The sequence below is a fragment of the Lytechinus pictus genome, chromosome 9, assembly GCF_037042905.1.
Source record: "Lytechinus pictus isolate F3 Inbred chromosome 9, Lp3.0, whole genome shotgun sequence".
Lineage (NCBI taxonomy): Eukaryota > Metazoa > Echinodermata > Echinoidea > Temnopleuroida > Toxopneustidae > Lytechinus > Lytechinus pictus.
Window position 1 is genome coordinate 20,350,590 of NC_087253.1, and position 13,974 is coordinate 20,364,563.

Here is a 13,974-nt window from a genome sequence, read left to right on the forward strand (position 1 = left end):
ATATGACCAGCCCCCCCCCCCCCCACACAAATTAACACCTGCACCTAGCCAAACCGCACACACCCACAAACTATATACAGGTGTACATGTATTTCTTCTTTTCCCCCAACATTTAAAACATTCTCCCTATTACTTCTCCTTGGGCAGGATTTACTTTCATACTAAACCATGCAACCCATTAATACATGCGCTATACATGACAATAACAAACAAAGAGAGAAAAGATCACATCACTTCTCCTCATTGAAGGCAGTTTATGGCACACAATTTTTTAAAAGTACTACAGAACCCCTCACACGTATATGAAATATAGAAATAATTTTGTATCAATAATTGGCAGAATACTTTGTCTTGTAAAATCAATAGCCATTGGAAGACATATTAAGCAGTGATAAAATTGTCGATTCAATACAAGGTTCATTAAATATTAACTTCAAGCCTACGCACCACAAACTGTGCGATCCAATGGGTCAAAGATCAATCTTGAACCGAGCGAACATCTGAGGCCTATTTCACAAAGGATGCACAATTAAGGTAACTTTGTCACAATAATTACCATAGTAACCATGGTAACTGGACTCATAAGCACATCAAAATTACGATTTCCATGATACTTCTAATAATGGCAAAATTGCAATAATCAACCTTATTTTTAATGAAACGTGCCCCAGACGTTGGGGCTTTCACAATATATTTAGAAGCGATTGTAATTCAAGTGTAAGTAAAATACCAAAATTAACTATTAGTTGCAATTAATAATATATCCTTTTGAAGCATGCCTTGGACAGAGTGGCTGTCACAAGAAACCAATAATTACAATCAACTGGATCGTTGGTCAATTATTTTTTTAACAACATATAATGGAATTGCACAAGCAACAAGTGATTTGTCAATTTTGAAGCTGATTGGCGATAGCTACAGGCGATATATAAAATTTGAAAATATTTGCAATCCAATTTTCATACTGTTCCAAACAGCCCCTATATGCACAAGAAACCTCACAACACACAAGAATAATCCAAGTGAAAAAATCATTCAATTCATCTTGTATTTTGTTAAAGCTGATTCATAACATCATGTTGATATCAGAAAAATGAGTTATTTTTTTCCTTATCATCACGGGTGGTGTAAAACAAACTTTGTAACGCAAATCCATTTTGTTAATGAAGTTATAATCTTTTAACAATTAAAGCATGAAGATCCGATGATATAGGGTACTAAACATAGCTAAACTATTCCCCCACTCCAAAATATGGTTCATATCGTTCATTTTCTCTCAGTGTTTACAGCAGTAATAGAATGTAGCCCCTCAACATTATTTTGGCAATTGACACATGCTGGGGTTGACCAGCCAGACATATATTGCTTCTAATCAAATACACAATTAGAAAAACTGATCAATGATCTAGATCACAAGATGAATTGTATTCCACAATCTGAAATGGACTGTAATACTGACACAGTTTACATTGTGGATTCACAACAAATCATTAGAATATAATTATATCAAAAATTTGGCAATCTCGTACATTTCATAAACATTTCGTAATAAATTATCACATCTTAAAAGAGAATTCATGGTTGATAACTACAATAGCAGTATGCATGATGTTTAAAGGGGGGGGGGGGAGTCAGGGCACTGTAAATAATTTTGTTTTTAAGGGGTGATGGTTTAAATTTTGACCAAAAAAAAGATTTTCACTAAAAAATGAAGGACATTTTTGTTAAATTTCTATTTTATGCTGTTTTAGCTAACCAAATTTCAAGGGGGTGCTACCTTTTGTGAGTAACACGCACATCACCCCAGGCAAATCTTGGGGGGTGCCTCAGCATCCCAACACCCCTGCTTCCCAGGGCCATGGGAGGGGGGTCAAGAAGATAAAGAATCAAGGAAAGGAAAGATCCAAGCCTTATAATACTATTCGACCTTTGGGATTATTTTAACGCTATGCACGCAAAAGCTTAAATTTTTCACATTCCTCCAAACAAATTTCACAATCTTAATAAAACTTACTTTCCTTCCTAATCTCTGTATCAAAAAGCCAAAAAATAATTGTTAAGATTGCAGGAATGTGCAAAATTGCAGCATAGGAAAGAAAAAAAACTGCCTAAACTTCATGGGTAACATCTAGAGAATCGATACACAAAAATCCTGATGCACAAGAATTGTCAACATTATCCCCCATGTTTTCAGCGTGCAAAGAAATTAAAACCGAGTCTGGCACAGATTTTTTGAGTAGATATTAGTCCAAATTTTGTGAACAGGGTAGATTTGGAAAATCTATCCAGCCCCTTCCACCACCCCTTCTCTAGACAGCATACCACATACACCATGACAGGTAAAATAGCTTAAAAAGATAAGAATATGTATATTTGCAATCACATCACATAAAAGGTAATTTCAATTCTAGATGAAGTACATTATTTCAAGATTGGACGGCCATTTAAATACATCTACATAGTTTTCAAAATCTTCACAAATAATGTCATCCACAAGATTTTATGGATTATTGAACTGATCATTCATCTACTCCCTTTTGTTTTATTCATGTTTTTTGCCAAGCAAGTCCAACTTTGTTGAACCAGGTTTGGCCTGGACAGGTGTGACCAATTACACATGGATTTGTGCTAATAGAAGCATCTACATGAAAAATCATTTCATCATATATACTCTATGACCCGTATTCTAGAGTCGGGTTTCATTTAAGCTGTGGTTTAAAGTTGTGGTTTAACTATGGATAGCCAATTGTGACATAAATCCATAACAGTAGAGGTTCATAGTATCAGCTCATTTGACTCTCAAATCATTCTTAACTGTCTGGAAAGATAAAATAAGATAGTTGTCTTCACCATTAAAGAATTAGGAAAAGGCGCAGTGAACATAATACCCCTTTCATAAAACCAATTATGCGGCTAATAGCAGCATAATTTTGTCGTAAAATCGGAGGAGGACCAGAGTTATCCGCATTATTTTGATGCTGCAATTATTCGCATAATAGCGGCATCGGGACCAGATTTTGACTTTATGAACGCATTCCAAAGTAATGCGGATAATTGCCATGGTGCGGTCACAAGGTCACCCTTTTCCATTACAACCACATCGGAGGGGGTGTGTGCGGTTGCCATGACGATTATCCGCCTTTTTCAGGACGGGCACTCGTAAAAATAGTGCGGATTATTTTCGGAGTTTGTGAACACAATTTTTATTGAATTATCCGCATTACTCTTAGGCGGCTAATTGGAGGATGGGTTTATGAAAGGGGTATAAGAAGCATTCAATGTTAACAAATTTTGACAGGTTTGGCTTCCCCTAATAATTAGACCATGGTCTATTAAAGTTAAACCCGGCTTAAAAATCTGGGCGTATATTAACATCAATACAAATTCTATTCTTTTTTTGTTTTCTATTGTTGTGTTTTGTGTTTATTTTCCTTGAAGCGCCATGAGCACCGAAAGGTGGACCTGTGCGCTATATAAGTAGCCACCATTATTATTATTATTAATACTAGGCAGGTATGCTTTCTTAGATGTGATGAATCTTTCTTAGATATAATGAATACCCCCTACACACACACACACACACACACACTCTTTTTTCTTTCTGTCTCTCTCTCCTTGAGCTTTCTCAACATTGAATGTTTTCTTCAAAATTTTACTGTCACTTACATTTCAGATTCTTTCTGCACATGATTGTACATTATAAAACATTTGTTTAAAAAAAAATATTTTTTTTAAAGTTAAATTTTGTGCCACCATATTTCAATTAAGGAAAAATATCACTCATAAAGAAATTGTAAATGGTTGTTGTACAAGATATAAAACATCCTCCATGGAAAAGGAGGTCGTTAATTCATCAGGTAAAACTACTAAAACCTTTGTCAGTGGAGCTGACAAAGGTATATCTACTGACAGAATATGAATACTTGGATGTACTACCAAATACTTTTCCTTCACTGTGTGCTGTATTTTGAATTAAAAATTAAAAAAATATATATATACACTGTATATAGGATATTATATACTTTCACATAGATTCATATTACATTTATTTATATATTGTTATATTTATCATAAGAATTCTCAAATCAGCACCATACTAGAGAATAAAAAAAAAAGAAACACAGCTCTCTGAAATTATTAAGAACTGGCATGACCAAATAAGGAATTCAAAATTTCATATCAGATATCATAGTCATAAATTATAATACTTAGGTATCTCCAATAATTTCATTCATGAACCAAGTCCAATCCGGATTCATCTTTACAGCGAGATATACTCTTCATAACCTTTGACCTCTAATTTGCATCAGATGACAGCAAAGTTCACACTGATGTTTAGTTGTTGTGAGAATGAACCATGTAACCTCTGACCTTTTCAAATCTACATTATCATGTAGATTCATGTACATGTTGATGAGTCAACCTGAAGTTGATCAGTAGAAGGGTTATCTATTTATTGAAAGAAGTCATTTTCAAGCAAACAATGACGTCTCAGGCTCTGTGACCTTTGACCTTTTTACCACATAATCAAGTCAGAGTATCCCCGCTCCCATATTTACACTTTCTTTTACAGTTTAAAGATGATCTGTTGAACAGTTAAAAGTTGATCTGTCTAACAGTTCATTTCTTGCATAGACAAAGCCAATTATAATATGGCCTCAGTGACCTTAGGATTTTGACCTCCTGACCTCTAAGATTTAATGACCCCTTCTTTGCTCATGTACAGGCAGGGGTCAAAGTTTATCCCTAAAACCACTCTTGGCTATAGTGATATCTAACCTTTGACCCCGTAAACCAAAAATGTAACAAAACAATTGTCACTCCCAAGAACATACATGAGTTGAATTTTGAAGTTACATGTAGTTTATATAGCCAAGCAATATCAATTAAGACGGGCAAATACCCGAAAGACACAAAATACCATGGCAACCACCTAAATGTACATGTACGGCAGACGGGGTGCATGATAACAATCCATACAGCATTCCTCATCCTTGTAAACCTTCTTTTGCAAAACGTATTACCCTCAAAGACAAAGGTCAACTAGTACCTAATATTTTTCAATGATTTATAACGATATCGAATCAGAAAGACAAATGGACAACCCAAAAATACAGATTCCTCTGGCAAACGCCAACATGAGCAGAGAGCAAAGATAAACAAAGCATTCCTTAAGAAATATTGTAAGCCTTCAGTGAAGTGAAGAATATCGTTAGAAACACAAGTCTGTGATACTTTAAAATGATTATCAACGATAACTTCAATTATGTCACGTTACAATCCACTTAGCCAGAGACAAGCAACATATTAGCACACAAAATTAGTCATCTGGAGTGATCACACCAAAGAGTGAGGCTTCAATGTCCAGGGGCCCGTTGCATAAGAGTTACCATTATGGTATCTTTGCCATGCAATGGTAACTTCCATGGAATCCTTGATTTTGATTGGCTGTTGATCGGCGTTGCCATGGTAGTTACCATTGGATGGCAAAGTTACCATAATAGTACCTTTTATGCAACATGGCCCTGACTTGGCAATATAAACATCTAACAGAACATAATTAAAACCAAGAAAGGAAAAAGAAATCATTGATATTACGCAAAATTCCTCCTTGAATCAAAGCCATTTAGAAAATTGCTTAGAGATTAAAAAAATAAAATTAAAATAGAATTATCAAATTTTAGCAATCGGTATAGAGTCATGTATATGCATAATCTATAAACCATGTTTTTTATATCAAATTTTTTATTTAATGACTCTAAACTGGCAAACACGTGTGCCTATAATGTATGTACATCAATATAATTCTGCAAGACACTAAAAAGCATAAGAGGATAAATTCCGCCATTTTAAAATTTGAAAATATGTACCAGCTGCAGCGTTTGGTCAGACACTGTCCCACTCTTTGACTTTTGTGCTGTCTTCGATAAGACACTGTCCCACTCATTGACTTTCTTGTTGTCAATGATAAGACACTGTCTCACTCCTTGACTTTCGTGCTGTCTATTCCTTCATTATCCCATCTGCTACCAAAGCAGTCTTCACTACTTCGTATGCAGTAGCATCTTCGATCGTTGGGGGGATCTGAAGGATGAAAATGAGATAAAAATTCAAATATCACATCTAACTTCAACTATGACCCGCCATCCCAAACCCGAGTCAGTCACTTTTCCCCTAAGGCAGCTGTACGACACGTCGAAAACAACCGTTATATTGTAGCTGGTACAAAAAATGTTCAAACAGCTGTTTTTTCTACTTGCCGTAGGGGAAATGTGACTGAGGTATTAGTCACCTACTTGCATAGTGAGTTTAGAGATTTTCAATGAGCTTGAAAAAGCACATCCAAAGGATTGATATAATAATGACTTGCCATAATTGATCAATAATCAAACACACAATCAATTTCTTGAATGCAGAAAAAAATCAGTGAGAGCTTTAAAGAACTTCTAAGACTGAGAAACAAGTTTGGGGTTCACTTAAAGGGATGGTCCGGGCTGAAAATATTTATATCTTAATACATAGAGTAGAATTCACTGAGCAAAATGCCGAAAAATTCATCTAAATCGGATAACAAATAATAAAGTTAATGAAGTTTAAAGTTTAGCAATATTTTTTTTAAACAGTCGTCATGAATATTCATTAGGTGGGCTGATGATGTCACACCTCCACTTTCTGTTTTCTTATGTTATTACATAAAATCATAATTTTTTCATTATTTCATACTTGTGTGAATAATATGTCTCCCTTATAATGAAATATGAAATAATAATGAAATAAATGAAATAAATATCTAATGCACTAAATCACTTGTCAATCCAATTTTCTAGTTCTTGGAGGAAAAAATTTGAATAAACCTTATTTCATAGAATAAAATACAAAAGAACAAGTGGAGGTGTGACATCATCAGCCCCCCTAATGAATATTTATGACGACCGTTTTCACAAAATTTTTAAAATTCAATAACTTCCGTTATTTTTTATCCGATTTGATGAAATTTCGACATTTTGCTCAGTGAATTCTACTCTATTTATTGAGTTATAAATATTTACAGCCCAGACCATCCCTTTAAAACTACATATTTTGATAAATGGGCGCTTTGGAGAAGAGACCTCATTGAAGCGCAATACTTAGGATCTGCTATGGTTTTGCATATGGTAAAATTGAAACCTCTTTTGAGAATACAGACCACAAACTTTCAAGTTTCAATTTATTAACAATCCTGCAGCAAAACAAATGATGATTACGTAACACCTACGTTGAACTCTTCGCCATTGACCATCTTAGCGAGTACTCCTCGAGTAATCTTTCCAGATCTAGTCCTTGGTAGCTTACTAACAATGACAGCCCTCTTGAAGAATGCTACGGGTCCGACGTTAGAGCGTACAATGGCAATCACCTCATCAACGATCTGCTTTTCCGGCTTGTTGACGTCTGAGAAAAAATCATTTCAAAAGAGGAAGACAAATTTAGTGTTAAAGGCAAAAGGTAAACAAGTGAGGTTGCAGTAAAGACTGGTTTCATGAGAAAGTCTTTAAGATCAAGATTGAATTGTCACCATATCACCAGAGATCTAGATCAGGTACATTACATAAACCTAATTTCTAATAGTGAAATCTCAGCTGAAAAACAAATAACTATGAAGATCATTAACACAGAAAAGTATATACATGTAGGACAGTGTATTGATATTGCTCGGAAAAAGACCAGACAATTAATGAACCAATAAATCAATCTTGAATGCTGTGCTCTTTTTGCGATTTCTCAGCAATTACACCTTTTCTTCCCGAGCCATTTGCCACATATTTTTCTATCATACATTCAAACACTTGGATAGTCATTTTATTGGATTCTGTTTGAACTAATTTTGAGATCATTACCATAACTGGCATTGATAATTTAAGCCTTAACATGCCATGAACACATATCTGTGCATCCACTGAAGTGCCACGAACACATTTTTGTGCAATGGTCATACAGCTATTGTTATGCCTATTGCATTTTGAGGAGTGCATTGCATGCATGGGTGATTCCATTGTTCAGTTCAGCTTAATATGGTCAAGAGGTTTAGCATTATTGTCTCAAGCTTGATTCCCTTTTTTATAAATGAAACAATCAAATATAGACTCTTTGAAAAAATGTGGCACTCGCTGATTACAGTGAATGGCTGATTACAGTGAATGGCACATTAAGAGTTAATGGGGAATCTTTGGACTGCTCGGATGTGTCACAATTGCAGTGTGAACATCTCATGCTCAGGTGAACCAGAAACTTCAAACGTTCATTCTCCTTATCCTTTAAAGCTCTCTTCTAAATTTAAATTTACATTCAATCAAGTATTGAACGAGTTGCTGTTGATCAATTTTGACAAGCTATTTACATCTACATGTTCATATAATTTTGAAGCTGAGGATGAGCTATTTTTCAAGCTCAATAAAAATTTCAAAATGCATTTTGAACGATTTATTGCTGGCTTCGGGGTGGCAAGAGAGAAAGGCGAAAAACTGTTTGATGAGTTTGAATGAAATCTAACCAGAAATAAGCTACAAGTCTATATAAACAAATTATGTCAGTTTCGAAAAATCCTAAATTGACAACTTTATGAGTAGGCTGTGCATTTGGCTGAATTCTCGAGACAGAAAAATTATAATTTTTAACTTCAATTATCATTTTGACAAAATAATCACCCCATTTTGGTCATTAATTTGGATAAAATCAGTTATGTAATACATCCAAATTATTCAAATACGAGGTTTAATTATTTCTCAGTATATTTTCAATATACAATGTACTTAGAATAGAGTAGAAAATTTTCAGTATATTTTCAATATACTGAGAGTATATCACATCCATATCACTGACACTATACAGAGTACATACATGTACAGGGGAGCTGCTGGCATATTTAATGAGTTGTCAAAAAACAAAACTTTGAATTTCCAGATCTATCCAATTCATCAATGGGTTTACACAAAATCAATTGATATGTTTCCCTCAGTTTTCTGCTCTTATGCTCATTTTTAAAAGAAAAAACAAGATGAACTTTCCCTTTAAGAGAACAGATCTCAATATTTTAAGAACACTTAATGAAAGCCTCGGCATTTATAAAACAGTGCACAGCCTGTCTGAAATGGTTAAAGAAAATTATCAAGAATTATATCTTGGCGCTGACTTATAAAAGGTTAAAGATTGACCCAATCAATCTCAACTATGACATGATCAATCTCATAATTCTTCATAAAGCAAATTTACAAATGGACCCTTTGGTAGCAATGAGGAGAACACTGATACATGTATGTTTTAAATAATAAAACAATGATTTCATACAAAATATTTAGGAAACACTTAATAGGTGTACATGTATGCATTCAGTGGATTTCCAATTTATCTATTGCCAACTCGTCCACTCACCACACGGTCTACTTTCATTTATTCTAATGCCATTCCATCCAACAATCTGTCTGACAAGCATCTATTCCAATATTCACTTTGTCTAATCACCAGTTCGTCTATGACTATTTTCTATCATAACAGGGGCCCGTTGCAGAAAGAGTTGCAATCAATCGCAACTCTAAAAATCATGCGCAACTTGATTTTCAACCAATCAACAGCGCGCATTTGGGACTTGCGATTGATTTTTTGACTTGCGTTTAAACGCAACTCTTTCTGCAACGGACCCCAGGTTGGACCAACTGGTTATTCAACGGAACGGGGAGCAGACGAAATGGCAATTAGACACTGCGGATAGTGGACGGAGTGATGGTACACCAAATACTTGTTGGTATTTGGACGAATTATCTTTAGACCAATCAAAATTAAAATTAGAAAATAAGCCATGCATTTTAGATGTTGGGGTTGTTGGCTTCCCATTGTTGTGACTGATCAGATCAATCGCAATGCCTTGTGAGACGGCCCTGTTGTTACGTTGCCGATTGATAGGCATCTGGAGCCTCCAAAGACCAGGGACGGTACGAGATAGCGATCTTGACAAGCAAACTGTCATCTCCCAACACCGTTAGGGAGAGATAATGTACGCACGTTGGTAGTGATAACATCATAGACTCCTCAAGATTAATACAAGGAATAAGCATTTGTGATAACAATACGGTAGTTTTTTTTTTTTTTTTTTTTTTACAAAGTTGCACTTTGTTGAAATGTTTATGTTTCATATTGTTTAACCGGAGCCAAGGGAAGGGGTAGACCTACATGTATATGCAGCGTGTTCTGTATTTTGTCCTGTAAATACTGTAGGATAAGATGGAAGTAAAGATCAAATGAAGAAAAATGGAAATGATTGAGGTAGGTACATATACAAGGAAGGGGTACATCTAGCAGAATAACAGAAGGTGATGGAGAAGAGAAAGAGAGGGGGGGGGGTGGAGAACAGAATGTACAGTGTACAATAATTGGGATTAATAGATGATTAGAAAGAGAAGGAGAGAGAAAGGTGGAGAAGTACAGTATGTTAAATAATAGGGAATGATGGAGAATTAGAAAGAGGGGGAGGAGAGAAATAAACAAAGAGAGGAAGGGGGAGGGAAGGAGGGGTACACGTAGGAGGTATGGGAAGAATGAGTGACTGAGAGTAGAGGGGGCATGGAGATAGAGAAAAGGAAAAAGAGGTGGAGAGGGGGAGGACAAGAGAGAGGGCTGGGGAGAGAGAGAACAAAAAGAGTGGGTAGCTAAAGATCTATAAAAAGTGAAAAAAAGTGAAAAAAAGCAAACATATGCCAGAGCTGAGAAATATTTTAGGGCAAGGTTAAAAAACAATGTATAGGCCTACATGTAATGGGAGATATGGTGGGTGGGGGGGGGGGGGCTTTTTGAGCTACCACAGGAAACATTTTACAGACAGATTTTATCAGGGAAACATGAATTTTAAAGAGAAGCTACCCTATTGCAGGATTAACAAGAGGGTGTGGCGCGTTAAACCAGTAAAGTTCATGGTTGCAATGTAGGGTGGGGCAGAGCAGACAAAGTTTACATATTGATAGTAATCAGCTTTTATATAGCGCTTTACATCGGAACGACGTGTCTAAACGCTTTCAGATATACATTATTATTACCCAGGTCATCAGATTCTATCAGTCATTCCCGCAAACAATGTGTGCACATACTCCACTCCCTGGGGAGTATTCCAGTCATTCGCCGGTGAGGCACACGCAGTACTGGACAAGCTACAATGACTTTCACATCCTACTGGGTACCCATTTAGCACCTGGGTCGAGAGTGGCAAAGTGTGGATTAATGCCTTGCAAAAGGATGCCAGACCACGGTGGGATTCGAACACACGACCCTCTGATTACGAGGCGAGAGTCAGAACCACCACACCACGGCTCCTCCTCCATTGATGCATCACTATCAAGCCCCTAAGATAAAGTTCCGCGACTCAAGTTTCATGAGTTAACAGATCTATATCTTATTGCTCCAGCATCATACACTGTATATGAATATATAGTATCATACCTTTTAACAATGATGTGCCAGTTGTTGTCCTAATGAAATAATAATGTCCAATCCTGATAAATATTCATCACTGTCTAAAATGAAATATTGTTAAATTTTGTTGTTTTAAAAGGTGAATTTGAAGATGGAAAGAATTTGAATGATGGTGATCTGTTGAAGCATAAGTCCACATACAGTGTAATCTCATGCATAATGGACTTAATATGGAATAATGTTTTACTCTTTAATTTTTCAACAAATATCAAGATATTAAACAATTTGAGATCTTGATTTCATTGTTTGTTTCACATAAGAGTTATGAGAGATTCTACTTCAAGCAAACTTTATTTTGCCAAGAGAAATTTCAAAACGCATTGCATTTTCACCAGAAATAGAGACATTGTTTTTTTTTTTTTTAATCCTTTTGGAGCGTTTCATTTCTGACTCTGAGGATGAGGAAGGGGAAAAAGAAGGGAAAGGGGAAGTGAAGAGGAGGAAGAAGAAGAAGTAGAATAAGAATAAGAAGAAGAAAAGAGGAAGAGGAAGATGTAGAAGAAGAAAAAGGAAGAAGAAGAGAATCAATCAGAAGAAGAAGTTGGAGGAGGAAGATGGAGAAGAAGGAAAAATTAGTTTTCATTAGAGAAAAAAATAGAATAAAAATAGAAGTGAAAGAAAAACAAGGAAAGGAAGAAGACGACAAAGATGGTGAATGGGGGGGGGGGGGAGCAAAACTAAGAACCACATGAACAAAATGATAATGAAACAGCAGCAAGGCATTGTAATTTCTTGCTACCCAACAAATCTAAAGGTCATTTAATTTTCAACTTGGCCATCAAATTGACCTAAACCTGACCATCACCAATGTAACACCTTTTTATCTTGAGGCAGAGGTGCCATTCCTCCTCATTTACAATCCATAATTTAATTTTCATATTTAATGGCTTAAAAAATATTATATCCTAGCACAAACTGTCCTGGCCTTATCAGCAGAGGGAGACAAACACGTTTCTGAAGATGATTAATACCCCCGCCCTATGTTCTTGTAATAAAGCTCATATCATGGACCAATTATTTCCAGAGGCACTTCCAATTACCCTTAGCAACATACATGTATGTAAGAATGCAAAAAAAAGAAAAACATGCAGATTTCCTATCGATGGTCAAAAGAGTTAAAATTCACATATCAACTCTAGACGAAAGTCCATGCTGGAATTGTGTCTAAACTTGTGTATACAGTACATGCATGTATACTTAACATACATGTCCACTGCACTGAAAAACAACCCAGGACTTCACACTATAAATAGGACAGGAATGTATATGATACAAAAATACTAAAAATTCTTCCCGCTTTATCACTTGGTGGAAATTGGAAAGAAATCACTAAACTCTTAAACAGACTACCGGCTTTTGCATTATATCTGATTTCAGACATGGTTATAAAAAGGCTTTAGACTGTAATTCTAAAGAAAATACTCGTATTAAATTTAGATGATCTTTTTTCATAAATATCTTCCGTATGGCTCTGTCACATAAAACAATCTGATCTACCATCTAAACAAGTGGAATGCCTCTGGCAGTCTCGCCTGCATTACGCGATTCGATTAGTAGCAGTGCTGACTTTGAAAACAGCTATGAAATAATTATTCACAAAAGAATACTATGTCCATTGACCCAACATGACCTATGACCATGATCATGTGACCTAAGACATGTGCATAACAATCATTCATACTTGATTACCCTTACATGTATGTCTATGTTTCATAAACTACATGTGTAGATCTATACACTTTCTAAGTTATGATGCAAATTCAACAAATACCCCAAATATGGCCAAAGTTCATTGACCCTAAATAACCTTTGATTTTGGTCATGTGACCAGAAACAAGCACAAGATATTCATGGATACATGGTAACTCTTAACTCCCAAGTTTCATGAACTAGCTCTATAAACTATAAAGTTATGATAATTCCACCAAAACCCTCAACATTATCAAAGTTCATTGACCCTAAATGACCTTTGACCTAGATCATGTGACATGAAACTCGCACAAGATGTTCAGGGATACTTACTTGCTCTTACGTCTAAGTTTCATGAACTAGATCCATAAAATGTCAAAGTTATGATGACATTGCCACAAAGACCCCCAACATGGTCAACGTTTGTTGACCCTAAAGTGACCTTTGACCTTGGTCATGTGACCTAAACTCTGGCAGGATGTTCAGTAATACTTGATTACCATTATGTCTAAGTTTCATGAAATAGGTCCATATACTTTCTAAGTTATGACAACATTTCAAAAACTTAACCTTGGTTAAGATTTCAATATTGATTCCCCCAACATGGTCTAAGTTCATTGACCCTACATGACCTTTGACCTTGGTCATGTGACCTGAAACTCAAGCAGGATGTTCAGTCATACTTGATTACCCTTATGTTCAAGTTTCATGAACTAGGTCCATATACTTTCTAAGTTATGATGACATTTCAAAACTTTAACCTTGGTTAAGATTTCAATGTTGACGACG

At 35.6% G+C, this 13,974-nt stretch overlaps 1 protein-coding gene across 2 annotated transcripts in view; it reads right to left on the reverse strand.

The window, feature by feature from the left end:
- Positions 1-230: 230 nt before the first annotated feature.
- Positions 231-13,974, reverse strand: part of LOC129268142 (acyl-CoA synthetase short-chain family member 3, mitochondrial-like) — a 69,594-nt gene continuing 55,850 nt past the window's right edge. For both annotated transcript variants that reach the window (XM_064104898.1, XM_064104897.1), the window contains 2 exons: positions 7,256-7,431; positions 231-6,084 (listed from right to left, as the gene is read on the reverse strand). In XM_064104898.1, the coding sequence (XP_063960968.1) occupies positions 6,004-6,084; positions 7,256-7,431 (257 nt within the window). In that variant the 3' untranslated portion in view covers positions 231-6,003. The remainder of the gene's footprint in view (positions 6,085-7,255; positions 7,432-13,974) is intronic.